General features: G+C 49.8%; 2 protein-coding genes across 3 annotated transcripts in view; one reads left to right on the forward strand and one right to left on the reverse strand.

Moving 5' to 3' along the window:
- Positions 1–1,729: 1,729 nt before the first annotated feature.
- Positions 1,730–21,264, reverse strand: PCID2 (PCI domain containing 2). Of its 2 annotated transcripts, XM_060287774.1 has the most exons (14): positions 21,185–21,264; positions 15,559–15,648; positions 13,388–13,461; positions 12,193–12,260; positions 11,052–11,091; positions 10,097–10,151; positions 7,525–7,628; positions 6,937–7,012; positions 6,294–6,435; positions 4,391–4,491; positions 3,367–3,440; positions 3,091–3,216; positions 2,250–2,373; positions 1,730–1,971 (listed from the first exon to the last, which is right to left on the reverse strand). In XM_060287774.1, the coding sequence occupies exons 1-14, from the start codon at positions 21,218–21,220 to the stop codon at positions 1,882–1,884; spliced, it is 1,200 nt and encodes a 399-aa protein (XP_060143757.1). In that variant the 5' UTR covers positions 21,221–21,264; the 3' UTR covers positions 1,730–1,881. The 2 variants fall into 2 exon arrangements, with proteins under 2 accessions (XP_060143757.1, XP_030712560.1); XM_030856700.2 differs by lacking the exons at positions 10,097–10,151; positions 11,052–11,091; positions 12,193–12,260; positions 21,185–21,264 and having other exon boundaries at positions 15,559–15,621.
- A 52-nt stretch (positions 21,265–21,316) lies between these two features.
- The window catches only part of CUL4A (cullin 4A), a 45,622-nt gene continuing 40,641 nt past the window's right edge, over positions 21,317–26,297 (forward strand). Inside the window, exons 1-2 of the mRNA XM_030856696.3 lie at positions 21,317–21,904; positions 22,575–22,690. Of these exons, the coding sequence (XP_030712556.1) occupies positions 21,751–21,904; positions 22,575–22,690 (270 nt within the window). The 5' untranslated portion in view covers positions 21,317–21,750. The remainder of the gene's footprint in view (positions 21,905–22,574; positions 22,691–26,297) is intronic.

Below are 26,297 nucleotides of genomic sequence, written 5' to 3' on the forward strand. Positions count from 1 at the left end.
ATTTAAAATCCAGGGGATGCGCACTGCAACTTCTACATAAATAGTTCTGTAAAGGTACCTGCAACCTCGCGGATGGCATTAATTTGCCCTACAAATCTGGATTTGCTAGAGTAGAAACCCTACCTGGAAATTATGACAAACACACACAGCACAGGCAGAGGTAAGAATCTCCCTACACCATTTACAGGCTCTAAAAGCAAGGACCACTGCAGAGAAAGATACAGGCCTGCAACGCAGCTGAGACGCAGAGGGCCATGCGAAATGAAAACTGCTCTAGTCACGTGTATAACTTAATAAGTGGTTAGAAACCACACGAGGTAAGCAAATCAAAACAATAAAACGCAAGAAAAGGGAACTTGATTAGATGGCCACACCCATTCACGCCCGGGTACAGACTGTCTGCTTCCAAGTTTGGGGGCAGCGCGAACAACGCCGCCAGGCCTGTGTTCACGAGGCCAGGCCGGCCGCTCCACACACAGGCCTCCAGACCAGTGGGAACGCGGGATGCTCGTGCCCGAGGTTCTGCTTCTTTCATTGCCAAGTGCAACCCCGTGTTATGGTTCACGGTCAGTCCCTGATTTTCTCCTGTTCAAGAAAATACCTGAAAGTGTTGAAAATGCCCAGCTCTCTACGCTATGAAATCCAGGCACGCTCCCCGAAGTCCAGCGCTCACCCCGCAGCGAGGACGCAGCTCTCATCCGTGAGGGTGTGCCCGGCCCCGCGGAGCAGCGATGCCGTGACAGCAGTGCCCCAGGAAACACGGACTGTCTCACCATGGCCGTCTGCGCCTCCCCCAGGCCACGCTCTCCTGCTCAGGGAACTGGTGGGGGGAGGCGGCTGAGGGCCTGACACCCACGGCAGGCTGTCCCCTCCGCACTGCCCGTCCCCACGCCCAAGTCTGGACATGCCCAGGGTGGAGGTCACACTGTTGACTCGGAAGCCCAGCTCACAGAAGTGGATCCAGCTCCACCTCTTCTCTGGGGTCCTCGCTCTCAGAATGCGGCTCCATCCGACTGGAGAGGCCCACATGGAGCCCGGCTGAGCGCATCAGAGCCCTGGGACGATGTGCCTTCAGGGTGGGTCACTTGTGCAGCCTGGGAGAGCCCTGCAGATGAGCCACGTGGAGCAGAAGCCAGGAGCACACTGCACACTTCTGAGCCAACTGGGACAGTCGGTCTGGCAGCTGGAGCAGCCGACGCGGGGGGGGGGACAGATGGGAGGCCTCGGCGGGGGGGGGGGGCGGGGGGGGCGGGGTGTGTGTGTGTGTGTGTGTCTCCACGTCCCACAGTGGCTCTTCGCGCAAAGGGCATGCGCCTTTGCAGCGATGAGCAACTACAGTCCGTGACGTTTCCTTCTTTAGTAAGTTCTGCACAGACAAAGGAGACGCGCACACTCTGAAAAAACAGCTATGACACCTGGGAAATTTAAATCAAAGTAAATTCAGCTTGTAAAAAGAAGCACTAAGTTAACCCAGCATTTTGATCACACAGAATGTTCAAATTTAACATAAAAAGACGTATCCCAGAAGATACGGTAGAGAAGACACCTTTTTGTATAAATTCAGATCACCTTTTTTACAGAAAGAGTTAAAAGATGCCTTCGTGAAGAACACTCATGAGAAGTAAACAGAAGCTGTCTCGGAGGCCGTGCCCCTAGCCTGAGTGTCACCAGCACCCCAGGGCCAGCGGAGACGGCTGCGCCTTCTGAGAAGGGGATGCCAGGCCTCTGTGAGGTGCATATCCGTCAGCCGTGATGGCAGAGACACTGAGGTCTCAGCCTCCCCCGGGAAAGACCCGAGAGACTCCAGCCGCAGAGGACGAGTTCTCGGCAGGATACGAGCCAGGATGGCCCGACTCCCTGTCCCCGGGGCCGGGGGCGGGGTCAGCACACCGTGGACAGCGGGGGGAACGGGTTCTGCTTGCTGACAACCAGCTTCTGGTGCTGGTGCGAGATGTAGCCTTTAATGTGACCCTGTGGGAGAAGAGCAGAGGCGGCGTGTTTCTGGGCCTGGGTCTCGTCAAGCCTGCGGGGGTGAAGGACCTGGCGCTGTGGCACAAGTATCCCCCCACCCAGTCACCGTGCAGTCAGCTCCCTGGAGGACGAGTGAACACGCACAGGAGAGAACAGAGAAATACGTGCCGTGTGCATCCACCCCCCCGCCCCCCGCCCGCGCACAGAGCCCTCTGGGAACAAGGCAGGCATCAGAGCTCCCAGTGAAGGCGGGGCCTGGGGGAGGCGCGGCCACACACCATGTAGATCAGGTTGGCCAGGATGCACTGGACCTCGGCGATGTCCACGTCCTCCACCTGCATGAACTTCAAGGCAACCAGGAACGCATCCAGAGACAGCTGGTGTGTCTTGAGTAACAGGTACCTGCAAGAGGGACAGAGCTCACGCTCATCAGGGACGGGATGTGAGGACGAAGTCAGCAGGAGAAACATCTGCTGAGAAACCTCTGTTCAAGAGGAACAAAGCATCTCCCACCCGCCAGATACACTTGAAAAATAAGAGCTTTTAATTCTGACTTTCCAATTTTAAAAAGCCACTAGTACAAATATACTTTACGTTTACTGACTATTTGCTTGAATCTCAGAGGCACGTGTTCTCACATTTTAACATCCTCATAATCGAGAAGCACCTTACGATGGACAGTGTCTCAGGTGTGATGAACTGCGGTCCTCGCTAATTTTGATATATTCCTCGCAGCCAGAGAAAGTCTGACTTTAACTGAAGTTTAACTGAGATCCTGCTGGGACCAGGGCTCAGAGAAGAGTCAACTTCCAGACTGACCCGGAAGAGAGGAACGACCTCCTGATGGGCAGGGGTGGTGGGGAGGGCCAGCGGGCCACCAACGGAGGACACGGGCCAGGGGTCCCACACTCTCCGGCACAGTGGGAAACGGCCGGCCCTCAGGGCTGGCGCTAGGGCGTCTGTTGCGAGGCCTCCACCGCGACCCGAGCTGTTCCTCCCGCAAGCGCGGGCAGACCTCCGCGCCCCACCTGCGCAGCCGCAGCGCCCAGGCCCAGGGCAGTGCGCGGGCCGCGGAAGGCGGGTTTTACCCCCGGAATGAAAACGATGGACTCTGCTTACACTTTCTTAAAGAGGTTCCTGTAGGTGATAATCTTCAGCTTCTCGAGGATGAGGAAAATGCCGCACCGGATGAAGAAGGTCTCGTGCTTGGCCAGAGCCTCGTTCAGGAGGAGGAGGTTGCCTTCGCTGGGCGGCGGGACAGACGCACAGACACAGTCAGAACAACGTCCGGGACGAGAGTGCGTCGAAACGCCATTAGTTCTGTCACAACACAAGGACGTGTGTGCTGATTTCACCTTCTATGAGGTCTCAAATGGAAAAGGAAAAATACTCTACCTCACAGCTTTGGTCACCTCCGCAAACTGCATGAGATGGTACTTCCTCAGGAGCTCAATGGTTGGCATGTGACCCTAAGAGTAAATTTCCAGAATAAGAACGCTTTCACTTTTAACCAAATTGTCTGATAAAACTCTTGTCAAGGAAAAACTTGCAACCTGCGTTTCTTAGGCTTTCTTCCTAAGTCGCTGAACAAGAACTGAAAGCATGCTAGTCTACTGGAAAAAAAAAAAAAAAACCAATGCTGGTCTGGAAATCAGAAAACCTAGCCAAGACGTGGTTTTGTCATCAGTGACGTCTGACGCCGCTCTCGACCTTCTCATTACTGTACCATAGGAGGCGGGTGACACCTGAAGCAATACTAGGCTACAATTTAGGAATTCAGAAACAGCTTCTAGAAGAGCCAGCTGAAAAATCTAAAACTGCTTGTTCCCGCGAAGTCGGGTTAGCAGTGGGGAGGGAGGTGTGACACTGTCTCTTTCCCACTACAAGTCGCCCTGAACTAGGTAAGTATGTGTGTGTTGTTTTGATAATTTAAAAAAATTTTTAAATGGGAGGAAAGGAAGCCCTATCTATTACTTTGAGGATGTTTTAGTCAAATAACTTGCTAGCTATTTGTCATTTCTTGACAAGTATCAAAAATAATTTTCAGTGACCAAGTAAGATACCTACAGACAGGCTGGAATGACCTTTTTCTTTCTTCGTTAACCCATTTCTATAAATTTAGATTTTTAGGGGAAACAAAAATAATATGCACTTATTTTACTTGTCTTATATATGATAAACTTTTGAGTTAGGGAACTTCAAGAGAAAGGAAACACAGGCAAGCCTTTCCAGAAGGATCTGGAAGCGCCAGTCACGGAAAGAGTAGTCCGGGTCACACCCAAGGCTCTTCCTCCTCAGTTTTGGGGTGCGCTCACGTGCAGCTCAGACTGTGACCCATCACACACACTGGCCGCACCGTAAGACACCTGCCCACTTCTCGTAGACAACAGGACCCGTGAGAGCTGCTGAGATCACTTACCAGGAGCATCTTCACAGGAAGGAGATAAATGAGGACCATCCTTTTGTTCTTCTGGCTCAAACGGTGGCAGTGCTCAAAAGCAAAGGACAGGTACTCCTCAGCTGCAGAGTCAGACACAGACATGGTCCCCACGGTCCCCACCCTGCGCCTGATGCTACCACCCACCCTTACATGAAGGCCCGAAAGGCTTCAGGAACTGCAAATATCTACCGTCAATATTAACAAATTATTTCCTGCTGTGTTAGGTATTCAAAAATACCACTCAGGGCATATTCAGAGGAAAAGCACAGCAATACCTTCAGAGACTTCAGCTGAGAGTACAGGTGACCCCTGAACAAGGCAGTCCGAGCTGTGCGGGTCTACCTGTACACAGGTACTTGCAACGGTAAACACTACGTTACCACGTGGTCTGCGGCTGGCTGATCCATGGATGTGGAGGAACCGTGGGCACAGGGCTGCCTGTGAGTCACACGGGGCTTAACCCCCTCGTTGTTCAGGGGTAAACTGTAATTTAAAAGCTTCTCTTCTTGGACTTCCCCCGTGGCGCGGTGGTTAAGAATCCGCCTGCCAACGCAGGGGACAGGGGTTCGAGCCCTGGTCCAGGAAGATCCCACGGAGCAACTCAGCCCGCGAGCCACAACTACTGAGCCTGCGAGCCACAACTACTGAGCCTGCACTCTAGAGCCCGTGCTCCGCAACAAGAGAAGCCGCCGCAATAAGAAGCCCGCGCACCACAGGGAAGAGTAGCCCCCGCTCGCCGCAGCTAGAGAAAGCTCGCGCACAGCAACGAAGGCCCAATGTGGCCAAAAAATAAACAGACAAATAAATTTATTTTAAAAAAGTAAAAAATAAAAACTTATCTTCTTATGCTTGATATTTAAAGGAAAAGAAAAAGATGGGGGAACTAACCAAGAAAAGCCCTCTTTCGAAAGCTGTAGATGTATAAAGATTTCGTGAAAGAAAATGAAAAGTTGGTCTACATGACCCTACAGAGTAAAAACACAGAGCACTTATTATGAGAGAGCTGTTATTATTATTATTATTTGTAGTACACGGGCCTCTCACTGCTGTGGCCTCTCCCGCTGTGGAGCACAGGCTCCGGAGGCACAGGCTCAGCGGCCATGGCTCACGGGCCCAGCCGCTCCGCGGCATGTGGGATCCTCCCGGACCGGGGCACGAACCCGCGTCCCCTGCATCGGCAGGCGGACTCCCAACCACTGCGCCACCAGGGAAGCCCGAGAGCTGTTATTTTTGTTATCGGAGCATCCATGGCCGTTGACACACGGAGAGGAGGTGCTCCTTACATCCGGTGTGTCGCCTGAAGTCACATGGCTTCACGTGCAAATAACTGTCAGAGAAGTGAGTTTAGAAAGTCTGGTCTGAGGACGAGAGAAGAATCATAAAGGACCACCACATGCCAGCTACTCCAAAAGCTCAGAAGAAAAAACGTGGCTTCCCGTTCTTGAGAAAGCTAGTGACACGAGCCACATAACGCAATTTCACGAGAGCGCAGCTCTGGCGCGGCACCGGTCTGCCACGCACGGCCACAAGCACCAAAGATGGCACCTGCGCAAAGGCTCGTCCACCGCGGCTGGAGCTGAGCTACGCGCCGCCCCATCTCCACGTCCTGGGCCAACGGGACCAGCAGAGGCCATAGGGAAACACCGACTGTAGCCTGCGCCGGAACACCGGTGCCCAGAAAAGGACATGCTGGCGCCCGTCTCAGAGACCTGGCGTGGAGCGAGGAACTTCACGTGGGACTTTCCCTTGTGGAACCAACTTAGTGTCAAAAATAAACACAGCTTGGATGCAGCCAACACCCACGGTCTACCTTCAGCAGTAACAGGAGGCAGTGACCACGTCCCCCGAACCCAGCCCCAGCTGCTCAGAAGCAGTGACACACCTTGCTTGAAGTCGCTGTCGAACATGGCCTTCCGCCCCACGTAGTACCTGTACGTCACCCTCTGCGCAGTGCTGTAGTCGTCCTTCAGGTTTGAGCTGTCGATGGCTCGGATGAGCGGTTTACACAAATGGAGCTTGTTGATCTATAACGAGTAACAATCTACCCTAAACAGTATTTTAAATAAATAGGCAGAACCAACATAAACTTCTGGTTACGAAGTACACGCCTCCTTGCGGTGGGATTCACATCATCAAAACCGAAGCCTTGACGCTAACACCGCACCACAGCTGCACAGCCCGACCACGCCCACCGCGGAGGGCCCACCCGCACAGGGGCCGGGCTGGCGCCCCTCGCCTGGCCGTCCCCGCACCGACACTGGTGCGAGGCGCTGGAACCTCACTTGCCCTGGAGCCGAGCGCGCGCCTCGCCGGGCGGAGGCTAAAGAGGACACGGGCGTGAAGCGCTGACAGCAGCCCTCGCGCCGGGCAGCCCCTGGGCGCACACCAGCTCCCAGGATTATGTGCGCAGCCGGGGGCGAGCGGGGGGACCGCTTGCCCGGGAGGCTGGCTGACAGTGAATAGAAGGGCTGTCTGGGAAGACAGGCGGAAAGCAGACCCAACAAAGAGACGCAGCGCTCTCTTACCTTAAAATAGATCTTGAATAACTGATTCACCAGAAACAGCATGCCCCACTTCTTGGAGTCCTCTATGCCTGCACGGCTATGGGGAGAACGGTTATGTTAACGCTGCCCGGAAGTAAAGATGTCACGTGTCAACCGCAAACTCAGCTTCCGCAACAAATTAGCGTCTTTAGAGCCCCGCGGCTCGAGTCACGTGCACGGAAGACTACAACGCCACGAAAGAAGACGTCTTCTCTAACACCGTGGGTACTCGGCGGATACAGCGCCTTGCCACAGTGCACGGAAACCGCTCAGTCTGCAGCGATGTGTAAAAGCTGACTGCGATAAAGCGCTTGGGGAAAAGGAAAAAGGACCTTCTGTTATTGTCACAGCCACCGAAACACACGGCGACACAGAGGGACCTCGGAAAGCGTGAGACCCAGAGCGCAGGCCGCGTGGGCCCGGAAGTGCTCAATGTGTGCGGCAGCGTAAGAGGTGGTTCTGTTCCCTTATCTCCTTGCGAGACAGTGGACTATCTGAAGCAGACGCTAACAGCGATCGCGGGGTCAAGGCCCGCGCCCAGCAGGGCGGGCGGGGCGGCGGGGCGCTCACGTGTCGCTGGCGCAGACGCGGAAGCAGCTCATCAACAGCTCGGCCGCCTTCTCCAGCATGTCCCCAACTTTGCTCTTCCCTTTCTTTACCAGCTGCTGATCTGCCTGATGGAAGATAAAAACCTTCACTTTTCATCTCCTCTAGACACCTCGGTTAAACAGAAGATCACGGCACAGCTAGAAGCAAAAACGCACAGCGGAGGGTCGTCCCCAAAGGTTCTGGCGAGACCATCTAGCCTGTGATACTACGTTTACAAAACGGAAGCGTCCACAGCGTGTTCCAGCTCTTCCACAAATCAAATCGCTCTTCAACCAATTCAAGCCAGTAAGTCGGTCACGGACTCCCTGAGCCTGCGCGACCTGTGCCACGCGCTGCTAACTAGCCTTTTCTTACTTGGCCGCGAAGCCCCATCTCCCACGCGCGTGACGTTTGCATGGACGGTGCAGAGGACGGCAATGGACAGGACCGGCGCCTGCCCGGCGGCCCCAACCGAACTTGCAGCCACTCTGTCCTGAACCTCGCGCACCTGCGTCCTCCCATCAACCAACCAATACAGCTAACTTCACTTCAGAGGGTCAGTGAGGATGCAGTAAATATTAACACTATTAGTAAGTCTTAGGCCTTGAATACATGTATTTTTAGCGTTCTTTGCGATGAAGCGGGAAGTCTGCCTACAGCACGTCTGTTTTTAAGGAAAAGCACTGGGGCCACTGTTGAGGCCTCAAGCTGGACCGTGGAACAAACAACCTCAAAGCCTGGCCAGCCAGCATGGGCCACTGGCCAGCGCGGGGCTCTGGAAAGTGAATGAAGCAAGCCTATCACTCCCAGGCAAACACTGACTGTTATCTGCTGCCGATGACATCTGCACTTTCAAGAAAAACTTAGAACTCTGGGAAACTTGTATTGACCACCAAGAGCCTGGCGGCTTTCCATTGCTTCACGACTTCTCTGAGGAGGTCACTGGAGATATTAACAAATGTAGAGTTTTCCTGGTTTTTGTTTTTTCACGTAATGAAATACGTCACATTTGGAACGTCTGGGTAACTCAGTGAACCAGAACTCTCCAAATGATCAATGTACAGCGTTACAAAATCCTACAGGGGTGAAAGGTCCATGCCCCGTGCAGGACACACCAGTGGGTTCGGATGTAGCAGGAAACGGCACTGCTAAGCTTCAGAGGCCACACTGTAATGAACCTTAGGAACTGCTCTCGTAGTTTAAAAGGTGTGGCTCAGAGAAGGGCATCTACGATCACCTGAACAGGCTCCTAGAACAGCCCTCCCACTGCCATGCACAGCTACGTGCGGCCACACTTCATACATTCAACCAAAACGAGGTACTGCGGAGTGACAGAAGCAGACCTAAGAATCTGAGCGGCTTCCGCGGAGCCATACATTAAAGAGATCAAAACGGATAAAAATGCCACTTTTTTGTACATTTTGTTCACTTTGAATATATATATATTTTTAATTTAGAACGTCAATTATGTTACCACATAAAAGGTTTATTATTTTAGGTGAACAATATTAAAAATTTCCCCAGTTAAAATTTCTAGTACAGTAAGTACTGATATAACCCACATGAACAGAAGCTTCTGGGGGTCCTCAATAATTTCTATGTAAGTTATTGTATTTTTCAGTTCCAAAATTTCCATTTGGTGCTGCTTTATATCGTGCATTTCTTTGCTGAGATGTCTCCACCCGCTTCAAGCGCGTTCGCACCTGCTCCCAGGGTTTTATGGCGGCGGGGGTGGAATCCCCACCCCATCCTCGGTGTCGGGTGCTTGCTGACTATCTCCCCCATTCAGAGTCTCAAAGGCCAAGAGTCCCGATGCCTGGTATGACAAGGGACTCTCGATTATATCCTGGATGCCCGGGGTGTCATAAGACTGTGGCTCTCCTTGTTTCAGCCAGGCCTGCGCTCACACCAGCCACCCACCGTGGACAGGGCTGGGCCTGCAGGCCAGGGCGGAGGCAGCTGGGATGCTCCCCGCCCAGAGGTGGGATGCAGGGGAGGGAGCCGCGTCGTCTCTGCCTACTGTCAGTGTCCCCGGGTGCCGGACCGAACCAGGACGCCCAGGAGATGAGAAGGAAACAAACGCGGGGAACTCGCTGCTCTGCCCCTTCTTCTCTCCACCTCTCAGAGCCACGCTGGCCTTAAAACTCCCAGCAGGAGGGAGAGAAGCACGCGCCTACTGTGTCCTGTGCAGAACCAGACGTTATGGATGGTTTTTAAAACTGTAAAGGGGTGTCTGTCGGGACCAAAAAGTTAAGAACTGCTGCTCCCAAAATGGCTATGCTGACCCCAAGGGGAAATGCACTCATGAAATCCTCCTTGTTCCAGAGAACCCTGAGCACTCCCTGAAGCTACACTAGGGACGGAACGGGGTGCATCTCCACAGCTGGGAGAGCACAGGCCCTCACGCGCGAGCCAAGCCACCCCCGTGCTCTCTCCACACCACATTCACCAACCCAACGTGTTCCTCAAAATTTGTGGAAAGATGATATGAAATTAAGCAACAGATAGAGAACGAGTTTGGGTTTAAAAGCACAGTGACAGAAACTGAACTTACGTTATTGGCAAATATTCGAAGGTCAAGTGCCACTGCATACATGACAGGCAGAGCCCTATGGGGCAAAAACAAGCACGTCTGAAGACGCTCTGAGGCCAGAGTTTCCATTGCCAGAGGCGGGGAGGCCAGGGCTACCATCCAGAAAGGGGGTCACCAGCCCACGCCCAGGGGCTGCTATGCTTTCCCTCACCCTCCTCCCGGGCAGGTGGCAGCCCCTCCCCATCTGCACGAGTCCCGGGGAGTCGAGGGGCTCAGCCCTGGCAGCACCCTCCCCCTACGCTGGGACAGGAAGTCTCCTTCCTCTCAGCCCCTACCACCAGCCAACAGCTCCATTAAAACAAGACGTGGTTCACAACGATCTCCTAACAGGGCCCAAGGTATGCAACAGACCAATGTCACAAAACGACTTTTCAAAATCTAGCTGGCAGTGTTAATTTTATGTGTAAGAGAGATCTTCACTTTAAAAGGGTTTTGTTTTCTTTTTTTTTCAGTAAAAGGTATTTGCAAGCCTTCAGTTATCTTAGTATAAACAGAATATCAGTATTTACCCAGATTTTTAATAAATCATAAAATAGCTTACCAAGGAATTTCAAATAACCCAGTTACTATGTATTCCATCATCCCCAATGAACTGTAGCTGATCTACATCTTTTACCCAAGTTTAAAACCCAAAGTAAGTTCAAAATTGACAATTAAAGGGAAATTGACAATATTAATAAATATTTGGGGGCATGGAATGGCTGAAATACTTCATATTTACAGAAAAACACTGCAAATAATCTGGCTGACCTGCCATTTAAGTTTACACTGACTATTAAAACTCCATTATCTGTGTTGATATTATCACGTCAACACACAACATTAAATACCAACACCGAAAACACAATTAAAACTTCTGCTTTTAAAAAAGAAAAAAGCCATTTGCTAATTTCCAGCTGTTTCTGTTTGTACTTACCAGTTTTCTTCTTTGTGGGCCTGAAATGCCCGTAGGAATGATGTAGTATATTAAGGAAGGTCCGACAGAAAAAGTTCAGGTCATGCTACAATTGAAAGACTAAAGAACAACAAGGGTTCTAAACTGTAAGGGCTATAGCTCACCACTTAAAAGATGATGTATCACAGCAGCAGGTTCTTGAAGGGAAAAAATACATGAGCCCACATTACAAACATCTGAGTATCATTAGGTATAGGTAAATACATTTATTTCAGACATACTTTCCCCAAAGTAAGAAAAAGGCTGTTATAAGATTTTTAAAACTGGCTTATTTGGCTTCTCTGAGCTCAGATGATCACAACTTATATATAATGTGCTTTAGAATCTGTGGTATAAAGTGTATTTCACTGATTACAGAATTCTTGAATTCAGAGGAGACTTGGCTGGTCAGTAACCAATTCTCTTCCGTGTATACTAAGCAAGATGGTTAAAAAATTAGCAGCTAAAGGGAATTCCCTGGAGGTCCAGTGGTTAGGACTCAGCACCTTCACTGCCAGGTTCCACAAGCTGTGCGGCTTGGCCGAAAAAAAAAAAAAGCCACTAAAGTCTGGAGATACATATAAACAGTAGCAGAACACTCACTGACCAGGGCCTTAGCCGTAAGATGGCACTTCAGTGACTTAAATCAGCATTGGCTGGATTAAGGCCCTCAGTGACCACAATTCAATGATGCTGTGTGCTGCGTCCACTCTTCCATCTGTGCCCGGATCTGGAAGTTCTTCTATTTCTCCAAGGGGACTAACCCATCCCTGTAACTATACTGAATGATGGAAAGGCAACAAAGTATTATTCTTCACAACAGAAATAAATAAAATCCTTAATCATAACCAGTGTTCCTCCCCACCATGTAGGTGACTGGACACAGTCTGAAGGCCATGCTAAAATCCTTAATCATAACCAGTGTTCTTCCTACCACGTAGGTGGCTGGACGCAGTCTGAAGGCCAGGCGACATTTAAGGACCTGAGTGGAAGGGCTAAGTGAGCTTCTCCTGCTTTCTAACTAAAGGCGGGACTAAAACTGGCCTGACGTTTCAGGATCTTAGCCCCCAAGTAACCCGCTGTACCTGTTAGACACTGAACAGTAACACCCACGACAAAAGATATTGGACAATGACGGTCTGGCACTTGTACGCCTCTATGAAGTCGTGGTTCCCCACCGCGTACGTGCACCTGGAAAGGAAGTGGTGGGCACTGAGGGCGGAGGGGCAGCACGCGCGCACTCGCTGAGAGCCGGCGCGGACCCCGCGGGCCGCACTGCTCGCTCCCAGCACAGACGCCCTGCCCTCAACTGACCAGCAGATTACAAGGAGGCTCACGAGAGACCCCCGGGTACAGGAGGAAATCCCACGCTACATGCTGGGCCTGTTCTCTCAAGTCCCAGAAGGAGAAGCCCAGCTGCAGAGGTTCCACTAGCAACACGCAAATGCCCCTTCTCGGGCATCAACGGGCAAGGACACTCTACCCAGACGCCCGGCTGGCAGTGTCACTACCAGTCAGTCCGTCCCCAAACCTGGCGCCTCGTCGCATGCTGCACAGAGCTAGGAAGTTGCTACAAGAAACACAGTGGCACTCCAACTTTTCCAGAGATCTCAGGGGCCCCGCAGGTCTGCCCCACCCTGCCCCCACACCCCAGCCTGCTCAGGACGCCGGAGAAGAGGGCAGGCAGGAGGACAACCAAATCCCACACACTGTAACACCTGGAGCTTGCCCGAATCGAGGCTTTAGAGGTGAAAACAGTAGACATGACATGTGAATAAAAAGCAGAATTTCAACTGCTCTGCTCTGCTCCAGTTTCTTCCCCAGTAAGGCCAAAAGGTTAAAAACTGGGCGTTTCCATGAAAAACGCAAGTCAATAGTGGGCGCCACAGCCTGCTGCACAAAAGACCAATGCAGCCAGTAGGACGGATACCAAATGCTTTTCAGAGCGTTACACAGAAGACACATACACACACAAGAGACCGCTACGCGACCAGTAGGACGGATACCAAATGCTTTTCAGAGCGTTACACAGAAGACACACACACATCCACGATTACCATTTCATGTTAACTTTTCAAAACATACGTGGTCCCTGAATAAAACATTTATTAAAATTCAAAAGTATTTCATTTTTTTAAAAGTATTTTAAACTTCACAAGATTTTCATAGGTGTTACCAAAGTGAAATTACAAACACACTTTTCTACTTTTTCAAAGGAAATTTTTCACTGCTTCAAGCATAAAATGTTAAATAAAACCCCTAGAGTCAGTTCAGCAATTTTCAGATTTGCTTGTTTTTCTTCCTCACTCATGGATTACCTTAAATGAGCTGCAAACATTTCGTCATAAGGGGGTTCCAAAACTTGTTGACACTTCTCTTCTGGAGAGGCCATCTAAATGATCATAAGAAAAATAGTAAAAATAAAATTAACTGGGACAGAAAGAATGCAACATGTAGGAAGAGATTTAGACAAACCTTTGTTTCAAAAGAATTTACACTTTACAGCTGACAGTAACTCTTCACACTTTAGCACTTCAAAAAAAAAGGTTCATTTCTTCCACACATATTTATCAAGCACGACCTACGTACAGGGCAGGAGATGAACACAATTTGCTTTGTCTACCACAGGCCAGGAAATACTCTAGGCATGTTCATGTACCTCTTAATCTATTTATTAAGCAGCTACTATGTGCCTCGTGTGAGGTCGAAGGAGCTGGAGACAGTGCCTGGGGGCAAGGGGGTCGGGCGGCCAGCAATCGCTCCTGCCCACTTCCTGCTGACAGGACTGCCCACTCGGGGTCCTGGGAGACAGCAGACATTCACCTCGAACTTGCCCTCGCCTCCCAGTGGCCAAATTCTGGATAACACAAGCATCGCAGTGGATTATGCAGTGCACTGAATTTAAAAGAAAGGGACTCAGTGAATCCACACCGATACAGCTCTATAAATGAGAGCGCGAGAATGACAGCATGGGAAAGATCACCACCCCACAGTCCCTGACGAAACAACCAGGCAGACAACGGGCCCAGCGAGGCAGCTGTCACGTGGAAGGACGTGGAGTTTTGGAGCGAAGGAATCAGCCTCAGGTCACAAATGGGCGAGCAGACGTGTATCAGGGACAACCTGCCAGCAAGCTGAACCCGAGTCCCATCAGGACCCCGAGCACTTTACTTTTTTTAAATTTAATTTAATTTAATTTAATTTTATCTATCTATCTATCTATCTTTGGCTGCGTTGGGTCTTCGTTGCTGCACGCAGGCTTTCTCTAGTTGCAGCGAGTGGGGGCTACTCTTTGTTGCGGCACGTGGGCTTCTCATTGCAGTGGCTTCTCTTGTTGCGGAGCACGGGCTCTAGGCATGTGGGCTTCAGTAGTTGTGGCACACGGGCTCTAGGGCACAGACTCAGTAGTTGTGGCGCACGGGCTTCATTGCTCCGCGGCATGTGGGATCTTCCCGGACCAGGGCTCGAACCCGTGTCCCCTGCATTGGCAGGCGGACTCTTAACCACTGCGCCACCAGGGAAGCCCAGGGCACTTTCTTTCGAAAGAAAAATTTAGGTCCCTGATAGGACACTCCGACACCGTGACGGCCATCAGCGAGGAAGTGGGCATTACAAAATGTCAACAATATATTCCACAGAAGCTATTGCTTGGAGAGCATTTATCATCTGAATCAAGAACGCTTATAGTTCAGGGCTTCCCTGGTGGCGCAGTGGTTGAGAATCTGCCTGCTAATGCAGGGGACACGGGTTCGAACCCTGGTCCGGGAAGATCCCACATGCCACGGAGCAACTAGGCCCGTGAGCCACAACTACTGAGCCTGCGCTCCTCAACAAGAGAGGCCGTGACAGTGAGAGGCCCGCGCACCGCGATGAAGAGTGGCCCCCGCTCGCCGCAACTGGAGAATGCCCTCGCACAGAAACAAAGACCCAACACGGCCAAAAATAAATAAATTAATTAATTAATTAAAAAAAAAAAGAAGAATGCTTATATTTAGAGCAGGGGCTGGCAGATGCTCACGTAAACGGCCAGCCAGGAAATGCTGCAGGCTCTGCAAGGCCCACGTGCCTCTGCGGCAGCCAGCGCGCAACGCAAGCGGCCGCGCGCCAACAAAACCGCACTGGCAGCAACAGGACACGGTTTTGGGCTCCAGGGAGAGCCAGGCCTGGGCAGAGCCCGAGCCCCACTGCCTGTCCGCTGGATGACCTTGGATGACCTGGCCCCGCTACTGCACTTCTCTGAACCCCAGAAAGTCGTGTGGGAATTAAATGCAGGAAAACGAGCACAGATCTCAGGACAGACTCTGAGACACGGTGCTCAATTAATGCTCAATAAATGAACTGGAATTAGATAAATCGTGAAGGAACTTGGCAATTTTCAAACAAGAGTGGCAATATTAGTTTCCTTCCTACTCAAAGTCTAAACTTTTCTTAGGAAGGTGGTGACCCTGTAACCCTCTCAGACACCTGTGTGCGTGGTCCCACCACCTACCTGAAGCCGTGGGTTGGCAACATGAGGGTGCTTGAAAGACACCAGCTCTGCAAGGGATGACCCGTCTCTGGTGTCAATTGCTTCATAGACCTGAAGCGTTTGGAAAGAGAAGAGCTAAGTGGAAAATAAAACACTCTGTCCTAGTGGAACCTAGACAGCACATTGCACACCCCTAAACTTCACTTTCCCTACTTTGAAAGGAGTCAAAATATAACAATCAGTACTCTCCTTAGCCAGCAGATAATCACTGCATTTGAAAATGAGACATCCTGGAGGCGAACAGGTGACTTACCGCTAAAAACCACGAAAAAGCAGAATAAGCCATCAGTTTATTATCTGCTTATTAATGAAGGTGAAGTAGTCAATTTTACTCAGTCATACTAAGAAACATTTGAAAATCCACTTATACAGCTTACGAAAAAGAAAAAAGATCTTGAAAATCGCATATGTCCAAAATTCAAAGCACTTCCACTCAACCTAAATTTAAAATAAAAATGGGAAGGCAATGACCAAATAAATGTCACAGTCACACAATAGGACGCCTGGGTGTTGTGAAAGAGAATCAAATAGATCTACCTGTAATAACATGGAAAAGTGTCCACAACATACTTACTGTTAATTCCAAAAAAATTAGTTGCAGAAAAACTGTGTAACTTGATCTTGGAGAAAAAGAAAAACTAATTATTGATATGACGCGTAAGCACAGGAAGAAACGCGGGGCCCCAGGCCGCACCAGCTGACCCCTGGCCAGTGGAGTGGGAGCCGGGGGGTCGAGGAGACTTTTATTTTATATATTTCTATACTGGAGGCCTGCGTTACAGCAGAAATTTTGTAATTAGAAAACCAAATGATATTTTAAACTTATATTTAGCAAAAAATGACATAAAAATCCTAACCACGTAAGTGAAGACAAAGCCAAGCGTAAAGCTGCACGAACTACAGCATCATTTACCCACAGAAAGTCAGGTGTGGAAAATACACGCAGGGGTGACACAAGAGGACACACAAATGCACACCCACGAGGGGTGCTCACATCACCGCCCACCAGCAGGGTTAACACTGAAAGGCCAACCACCCTGAGCGCTGCTGAGAACACAAAGCAACTGGAACCCCAGCCACCGCTGGTGGGAGGGTGAAGGGGTGCAGCTGCCTGCGGAAACGGCGAGGCATGCGACCCTCCCACCTGGTGACCCGACGGCCAGGAGGCATGGAGGCCCATGCGGCCTGGACACCTCCAGGACCCAGCTCCTCGTCGGTTGCACACTCAGCATCGACTGGGAAAGTTTCACCAGTGAAATTCTGTGAATTCTAAGGCAATTCACAAAATAAAGAATTTGCCACTTGACTACTCAACAAACTACATATGCACTTACATTCTGAGCCAGCATCCCACTTCTGGGGATTTACCTTACAACAAGGAACAAGATATTCGTGCAGGCTTACTTGCTGATGTATTATAATGAGTCATCACAAAATACACAAAATCAGTGCCTCTGCCTCCGAGAAGCTGATATAGCCCACGACGTTCCCGTCACAGGGGGTGTGACGGAAAACAGGAGGCTGGCGACAGACTATGGGCAAGTCTGAAAGTACCGATGCACTGCTCAGCAGACACTAGAATCGCAAACAGGCCAGTCACCCGCTCCGGTCACTGTTAATGTGTCACGCCCCAGAACCTTCGGCCCTTTCACTTAACACCCGCACTGGACCCTGCAGCCGGACCCCAGGTCAGCCTGTTGAGCGGTCCCTGTGGGCCTGGACCAGGGACTGCAGACCTCACCAAGTGAAGCTCACTAGCTCTGCGCGCTCCCAGGGGGCAATTCTCTTCCCAGGATGCTGCTGGCCACCGTGCATTCTCCAGGTTCCGAGCTGGTCCACAGGGGGGATCATCTACTCACAAACTCATTATTCCTTAAAAATACATTTTCTAGCTCCAGCCACTGAAAAGGCATAGAATTAATGGCTCCCCAGTAGCAATGGGCACACCTAGCACTCAGGTTTGTTTTCTAAATTCTATTCCCCACTAAAAGGAACCAGAGCTCCCTAGGGAAAGGGCAAATCCAGCACTGGGACAGGGAAAGAACTAGGCGAGCCTGGAGTATATATTATTGTGCCAGAAAGCAAGGCCAGGCTCAAAAAAGGACAGAGACGTGTCAAAGAGCCACAGAACGGGGACATACGTATAATGGATTCACTTCGTTATAAAGCAGAAACTAACCCACAATTGTAAAGCAATTATACTCCAATAAAGATGTTTTAAAAAAAAAGCCACAGAAACCAGTTTGAATGGACTCTCAGTGGTCAAATCTGGGACAATTTGAGCTTCAAAAAGAATAATAACATTCTCACTATTGGTCCTGGATTATAACTAGGTATTAAAAGTAATCTATAATGATACTTTCAAAAAGAGGGGCATAGAGGAAAGCATTGTTTAACTGATGAAATACTAGCTAGTAAATGGAGAAAGAACAATAGGAAATCACCACTTGGCAACCACTAACGTAATAACGTAGTAACTGACTTGGGAAAACCATTTTGTGAGAGGGTGTAGAGAACAGGACGCTCAGTGGTTTCCAGGGTCCGTCCAACAGCCTACAGGTTCATCGCAATGCAAAAAGGTACCTCAACAGTGGAGTGATCTGATGGGCAGACGCCTCTCTAACCAAGTGATGCCGTCAGCATCCCCAGCGCTGGGAGAGGCCACAGGAAACCCACACTAGCCGACTGAAGCCGCAGGAACAGCCACATAAAGGCAGCTGGTGAGGCATGTACACGTGTGGCCGTGGGCCTGGACATGTAAACAAGGTCACGGGTCATAAAAGCCCCCTTCCCCAAGAGGCAAGAGGACTCTTCTAGAAGACTAAAGGGCAAAGCACCCCAATGCCATGTGATCTGACTGGACCCTGGGTTTCAAAAAAGAGGTTCCAAAGAAGATTGGGGGTGGGGGGTGGGGATTAAACTATGGCTTCTACATTGGAAAATACTGATGTTCACGCTGATGTTCAGTTTCTCGGATGCACCAAAGGCGCTGCAGTTACACAGCGGACGGCCTGGGTCTCAGGGGCACGCTCAGGAAGGTGAAGGCCACGGGATCGCCGGGAAGAAGCGCACGGGCCCGGAGGGAAGGACGGGCGAGCATGGTGGGTACACGCCCGGGTGAGAGGTACACACCTCTCCATTCTATGCTTTCAACTTTTCTGTAGGTTTGAAATTTTTCAGGAAAAAAGCTGGAGGAAAAAAATTTTAATGTAGACACAGCTTTTAAAAAGTAACCTGCCGTGTGAAATAAGAGTTTGTGTAACGGACAAAAGAATGAAATAAAACACACTAAAAAAAATAATACCAGCCCTCAGAGAGATACTAGAAGTGACGGAGAGATCCACCTCGGGAAGAAGCATGCAAACTGATCTTTTTCTAAGGAGAACAACAAATCTTTAAAGTAAAATACATGGGGAAATGTAAGGTAAATTAATTCAAAAAGAAACCTAATGGAATGCCTGCGAAAACTCGCGTGCTGAGCGGAAAGCGGGTGTTGCCGCGGGCCGGTTGTTGAGAGACAGCCCTCCTGGGCCCTCGTGCTGGGGGTCCCACACTACAAGACTCGGACCACTGGCTCTTTCACTAGGGCCATTACTCAGGGCTGTTCATGTGACGAGTTACCTTGAGAAATGAGATAATGTCTCCCCCATCCCAACCCTAGACAAAAACCAGACTTGCTTACTGCCTGCTAGACCAGGTAGATTCCCCAGGTTCTGTCTCTCTCAGGTACATGTGCAGCCACCCTTCTGGGCCTGTCACACCGTCTGTGGGACTTCAGGCCCAGGGAGCCACACAGAGTAACAAGGTCCCTGGTCTCTGACCCAGGAACCGCATGTGTTCTGCCAGCATCCAAGAAGCTAACAAGACACCTCATGGGCTACTGAGGGTAAAATCAAATCCCACACCCAACAGCTAATGGAAGTTATCACAGGGACCACGGGAAATGAACGACAGGCGACTTGTCCACAGGTGACTGCTGGCCGAGGATGCTGCAAAGGTGAGAAATAAGTCCAAGCTGACAGGGTCACTGAGATTCAAGCAACAATAAACTTTGGAAGCTGAGAAATAGGCAGGTTCTGACTCGGACAGGAAATGGCTGAAGCTTGGGCTGGCAGAGGTAGTGAGCTTGGTGTCACAGCACGGATTCTGGGGCCAGGACTCCCAGTCTGAATGTGCCACTTACTAGCCCAGTGACCTTGGAAAGTCACTTAACATCCTCTGTAAAATGGGGCTTGCAATGGACCAACCTCCTAGGAAAACAGTGACGATGATGAGCTGCCGTGTACCACAGCGCCTGGTTCTCGGTAAGCCTTCACCAAGCACTCATCATGCCTGTTCTTCTCAGCCACCCCGCTGTTCCGTGGGGTGGAACAGAGAAGACAGACAATTAAAGGAGATTCTCAGAGTGCTCCTCTGGGAACGCAGGGAACAGGACCGAGCGGTAGTCTGGAGAAACAGAGGCATAGGAAACTGAGACAGACAGACCAGCACGAGTTCTAACTCACTGCTCACTAGAACGTGGAGGTCCGATCACTGGTATATCACTCGGCCTCACACCCCTCCACCTGCCTGCATCTATCCAGCCCACAAACTGTACGGCACACTGCGTGGCTCAGACACTGTTCAAGGCACACATGGTGCCCCTCCCCCCAAACCCTGGGATTAGGTGTGGGCAAGAAAACTGTAAGAGACTTGGAAATATACAAAAGATACAAGTACATAGAAGATAAAAGTTATAAGAAAGCATAAAATTCTGGAGAGACTCTATATTCACATTGGTTCTCAAATGTCTACGTACTTGTTCAACTTTAAATAAAAACTGATATTGAAAAATGTTAACTCTGCAAAGATAAGGCCAAGGTGGACTTATCCTTTAAGTTAAGATTAAAGCATGTATCTGTTTTTTCATGATTCCCGTTTTAACCAACTTTCTCAACTAACCAAACAACTAATGGTTCCAATCTTGTTAGACTATATTCAACTGCCAACTAGATATCTTGGCCTGCTTGTCAACAGACACCTCCAACTTGACACGTCCAAGACTACATTTGTCTTTCCCTCTAAATCTGTCCTGCTCATCTGTTGCCCAACTAGAAACCTAGGAATCGTTCTTGCCTCCTCCCCGTTCCCCAGCCGCACATCCTCATTCAGCAAAGCCCTGGTGAAGTCCCCTTCATAAATTCTAAAAAGCCCACTCGCCCTTTCCTTATCCCTATTACCACGGTTCTAGTTCTGCGAATTAGCACAGCTCAGAGGAAAGACTACAAGCCTTGAATCCATAAATACCTATGTTTGCGCTGTGCTGCTGCGTTCACAGGCTGTATGGACAAAACCCTGAGAGCCACACTTCCCAAAGGATGTAAGCAGCGGATCGCTAACACAGACCGGCTCGCAGCCGTACCACTTGCTCTGTCCCCCCGTTACTTCCACCACTTTGTCCCCCCTCCCCACACGCCCCTAAACTGAGAGCGCGGCCAGGGGCTCCAGCGCAGCTGGTGGACAGACTCGCCCGGGATCCAGCTCTGGCCCGCAGGCCAAGACAGCGGGAGGACAGCTGGCAGGATGCCCGTTGGCCGAGGAAAGTTACCTGCTGTAGGTACTGGTTGATGGTGATGTGCGCCATGGCCGCTACCGCCGCCGCCCCGCGGAGCTGCGCGCCCCGTCGCCGCCGTCGCGTCACTTCCGGGCCGCGGTCCGGTCCCGGCCCCGCGCCGCCGGCCCCGCCTTCCGCGCACGTTGGTTCCGGAGGCAGCGTGTGCGCGGGAGTGCGAGCCCCGTGCCGGTATGGCGGCGCGCCCGGGCTGAGGAAGGTCGGGGGCTGCGCTGCGACTCCCTGCCTCCCACACGAGGCCGCCTAGTCGGCGCCCCGGTGCCCGGGCCTTTCGGGCCCTCGGCTGTTGCGGGTTCCACACGGACCGCGGCGGACGCGGACTGCGGCGCCCGCGAGCTCGGGGCTGGGTCGGGTCGGGGTCTGGAGTGCTCCTGAGGCCTGAGGCACCGGCTCTGGTCGGGCCGAGTCGGGCGACGGTTGGGCTGGGCCGGGTGGGGCTGAGGGAGCGCAGCGGAGGGAGGACGAGGCCGGGCGGCGGAGACCGAGGCCGAGGCCGAGGCGGAGGCCGGGCGGGCGGCGGGCGGGGCGCTGCGGCCGCGGCCATGGCCGACGAGACCCCTCGGAAGGGCAGCTTCTCGGCGCTTGTCGGACACACCAACGGCCTCACCAAGCCCGCGTCTCTCGCCGCGGCCGCCGTCACCTCCAAGCCCGGAGCCGCCGGCGGCTCCAAGAAGCTCGTGATCAAGAATTTCCGAGGTGGGTGCGGGGCGGGCGGGGCGGGGGTCCCTCCCCTTGGCCTCTCGGGCTGCGACGTCGGCGGGGCGGCGCGGGCCAGCGGCGGCTTCCCCTTGGTCTGTATAGTTGGTCCAATGGCATTGAGTGACGCCAGATAACTCAGGTGTCCCGGTTCGCACGGCCGAGCCGGACCGAGTAGCAGGACTGAAGCTCTTCGTGATGTAATTTAATTACTTGCTCCACTTCTCACCAGCTCTGTCGCTGTCACCGTCTCAAAGCAGGCGTCTTCGATGCAGACACACCAGTTACAAGCTTATTCTTCACCTTCCTCCCAGCTTGGAGTAGTTTCAATCAACTTTAAATGTTGTAGAGAGCTTAACTATTCCACGTTTATACGTTTGTGAAACCCACTTGTTAAGTAAAGGAATACTGTTAAGATTTGTATGGTTTCCTACATGTGCTTATTCTGAGTATCAGTACTAGACGTATTTGTTTAGCCAAACGAAGATGGAATGGTTGCGTAGTCTGTAACCCAAGAAATTTATAAATGTGGTACTTGTATTGGGAAAACCTAATTTTTGCGCTCCTTACCTGTGTGTCTTTTAAGGACTTTTTTTGTGGAATAGTTTTTTAAAGATGTGTGATTCTTAGCATGGATGCCGTTACCCACTGACTCCATCTGCATTTACAGACAGACCTAAATTGCCTGACAACTACACTCAGGACACCTGGCAGAAACTTCATGAAGCAGTGAGAGCCATACAGAGTAGCACGTCCATCAGATATAACCTGGAAGAGCTCTACCAGGTAAGGCTCCACCTGTGCAGAAAGCAGAGCTCGTTAGAATTCTCACTGAGATGTAAGCGCGCAGTTTTCTTAGGGAGAACTTTTAGACCTGAGGGGGCCAGGGTCCGGTTTTTCACTTACCTGGTTGTTTCTTATAGTGTCTAAATAGCACAATTATCCAACTCCTGTGAAATGTGACCCAGACGTGGATCTTGTTGTGCTCCTCGGTGTTGTTTCAGAGTCAGTAATGAAGGGGATAATAGAAATCGACTCTTGCCTGCAACAAGAACAGTAGGAGTTCGGTGGCAGCGTGTCCCAACTCGAGGAGTGTTTTCCGTTTCTGGTGGTTGTGGGATTTTTGTTTCATTTTCAGGCCTCAGCTGTCTAGAAGGGTATTTTTTTTTTTTTTTTGCTGTACGCGGGCCTCTCACTATTGTGGCCTCTCCCGTTGCGGAGCACAGGCTCCGGACGCGCAGGCTCAGCGGCCATGGCTCACGGGCCCAGCCGCTCCGCGGCATGTGGGATCTTCCCGGACCGGGGCACGAACCCGTGTCCCCTGTATCGGCAGGCGGACTCTCAACCACTGCACCACCAGGGAAGCCCTCTAGAAGGGTATTTTAAAGTTAACCCATTACAGGAGAGAAATGCGTTTCTAAGAGTCACATGACTTCTAATATTTTCCAAATGTGCAGCAAACTATTATTATAACTCCATTATGTTATATATGAAACTCTTATTACAGTTTGACTTGTTAATGTGGATTTTCCCCTTTTAGTTGTGTTTTGTGATTAATTGTTGCAGTTAAAACGTGCAGACTGGTTTTGTTACATTTAATTTGAGATAAGGATGTTCCTTTTCTAACACCAGAAGAAATGATCAAAAGTTGGTTTCACTTTTGGGGTATTTCAGTTACACACAGACTGGGTTTCCTGATATCTTGTTTTTAAAGAATGACATTCGCTAACTGGTCTAATATTATCTACATTTTAGGTAATATAGCACAATTTCTACTAAGAGACTTAAATTTTTTTCTGTTTACATAAGTGATTACATTTTTCTGTTTACATAAGTGAAAAATTATGGAAACTATAAAAAGTACAAAGAAGAAAATAAAAATCACCTATATTCCTACCACCCAAAGAAGACTACCATGGACAGTTCGACGGACACCTGTCCCTTCTTTGTTTTAAGTTTGTGTGAGGTTATTGTATTGTTTAATCGACTTAATTACGGTGTAGAATATGTACTTCAACAAGTTTTAACAAATGTATCCAATTGTATAACCACCACACAATCAAGATACAGAGTGTTTCTGTCACCCCAAAAAGTTCCCTGAGGCCCCTTTGCAGTGGGTCCTGTCCTGTGCCCTAACCCCCAGTCCTTGGCAGTCACTGATGTGCCTTGTGTCGGTATGCTTTGCCATCTTCAGAGTCTCATGTCAGTGGAACCGTGCAACTGTGCCTAGCTCCTTTCGCTTAGGGTAGGGCTCGTGAGTTGGGCACATGCATGCGTCGTGACAGTAATTCGTTTCTTTGTTGCTGAGTACTCTGGGGACCACCAGTTAGTTATCCTGAGGTAATGGACGTCTGGGTGTCTGGTTTTGGGTTATGAATAAAGCTGCTGCAGGCATTCATGGGTAAGTCCGTGTGGACAGAAATTCTCATTTCTCTCGGGTGAACATCTAGAAGTAGGTTCTCAGAGTAAAATGGAAAGTGTGTGTTTAACTTTACAAGACGTTTCCTAACTTTTTCAGATGGCTTCACCGTGTTGCCTCTCTGCCAGTGGTGTGTGTGCGTTCCAGCTGCTCCGTGTGCTTGCTGGCATTGGGTATTGTCAGTCTTTTTAATTTTTACTATTCTAGTAGGTGAGTAGTGGAATTTCACTACGGTTTTAATTTGCATTTCCCTAACGATATTAGGTATCTTTTCTTGTGCCCGTTGCCATTCCGTACACCTTCTTTAATGAAGTGTGTGTTCAGATCTTCTGCTCGTTTTTTATGGTGGTGGTTACTTTCGTATTACCGAGCGTTTGAGTGTATTACGTGCTCTGAGCATGCATCCTGTACCAGGTGTTTGCCTTGCAAAAATGTTCTCCCAGTTTGCAGCTTGTCTTTTGATTCTCGTAACTATGGCTTTCAGAGAGCAGGCGTTTGAAATTTTGATGAAGTCTTCGTATCAGTTTGGTCTTTTATGGATTGTGCTTTTAGTGTCTCTCTGAGAAGTCTTTGCCGAATCTAAGGTGGTAAAGATTCTCCCTTGTATTTCCTTCTTGCAGCGTTTTAGGTTTTACATTTAGGTCTGTTATCTGTTTTGAGGTGAATTTTTGTATTTGCTGTGAGGTATAAATCCAAGTTCACTGTCTTCCCTGTGGAGGTCCAGTTGGTCCAATGCCATGTGTTGAGGCGTCTGTCTTCTCCAGCAAACTGCCTTTGCTCCTGTGTCAGAAGTCCTTGTCCCTGTGAGTGTGGGTGTCCTAAGTCTCAAAGTCTGGAGCGCTGGCCCTGCAGGTTTATCCTTTTTTGGGTAAACTTGTTTTGGGTATTCTAGGTCCATTATATTTCCATATGAATTTTAGAATCTGTTTGCCAATTTCTGCAAAGAAGCCTCCTAGGATTTTGGTTTGGATTATGTGTAATTGTAGGGGAGCGTGGGGAGAGCTGCTATCTTGACAACACTGAACCCCGCAGTTGACCACAAGGGGCAGCTCTCGCTTAGTTAGGTCTCAGCAATGTTCCGCTGTGCAGGTCTTGTACATCTTCTGTGAAATTTATCCCTAAAGCATTTCATGTTTTTATGGTATTGTAAAAGGTAGTATAAATTTTAATTTTTGGTTGTTGATAGTACATACAAATACAACTCATGTTTATACATTTATCTTGTACGTTGCTGTCTTGCTAACCGCACTTATCTCTGGTAGCTTTTTCGTAGATCCCATTGGATTTTCTGTGTAGACAATCATGTCGCCTATACACAGGGATGACTTTACTTCTCCCTTTCTAATCTGCATGCCTTTTATTTCCTTTCTTGCCTCATTGAACTATATAGAACCTCTGGTGGTTAGTACGATGGTTAATAGAAACGGAAAAAGCAGACATCCTTGTTTTGTTCCTGGTCTTAGGGGAGAAAGCTTTCAGTCTTTCATCATTGAACACCATACGATGCTAGCTGTGGGTTTTTCAAAAATACCCATTATCAGGTTGAGGAAGTTCCTTTCTGTTCCTAGGTTGTTGAGAGTTTTTATCAGAAATACATGTTGGATTTTGACAAATTCTTCTGTGACTGTTGAGGTGGTCATGTGATTTTTGTTTTTTAGTTTGTTAATTACATGGATTGATTTTTTCATATCTTAAACCAGTCTTTCATTCTGGTGTAAATCCTACTTGGTCATGATGTATTATCTTTTCAGTGTACTGTTGGACTCAGTTTCCTGACATTTTGTTAATTTTTGCATTTGTGATCACAAAGGATATTGTATTATTCTCGTGTAATGTCTGTGTCTGGTTTTAGTATCAGAGTAATGCTGGCCTCATAAAATGAGTTGGAAATGTTCTCTTCATTGTCTAGAAGACTTTGTGTAGAATTGGTATTATTTCTTTTTTGGTTTTTTTAAAAATAAATTTATTTATTTA

Source organism: Globicephala melas, chromosome 18 (assembly GCF_963455315.2).
Source record: "Globicephala melas chromosome 18, mGloMel1.2, whole genome shotgun sequence".
Classification (NCBI taxonomy): domain Eukaryota; kingdom Metazoa; phylum Chordata; class Mammalia; order Artiodactyla; family Delphinidae; genus Globicephala; species Globicephala melas.

What these genes read in the sequence shown, in the direction of transcription:
- PCID2 (XM_060287774.1), bottom strand. Translation starts at nt 21,220, where the DNA reads ATGGCGCACATCACCATCAACCAGTACCTACAGCAG. An exon ending in TTGCCAACCCACGGCTTCAG is followed by an intron (nt 13,462 to 15,558) that starts GTAGGTGGTGGG and finishes ATGATCATTTAG; the next exon opens with ATGGCCTCTCCAGAAGAGAA. An exon ending in CGACAGCGACTTCAAGCAAG is followed by an intron (nt 4,492 to 6,293) that starts GTGTGTCACTGC and finishes CTGACTCTGCAG; the next exon opens with CTGAGGAGTACCTGTCCTTT.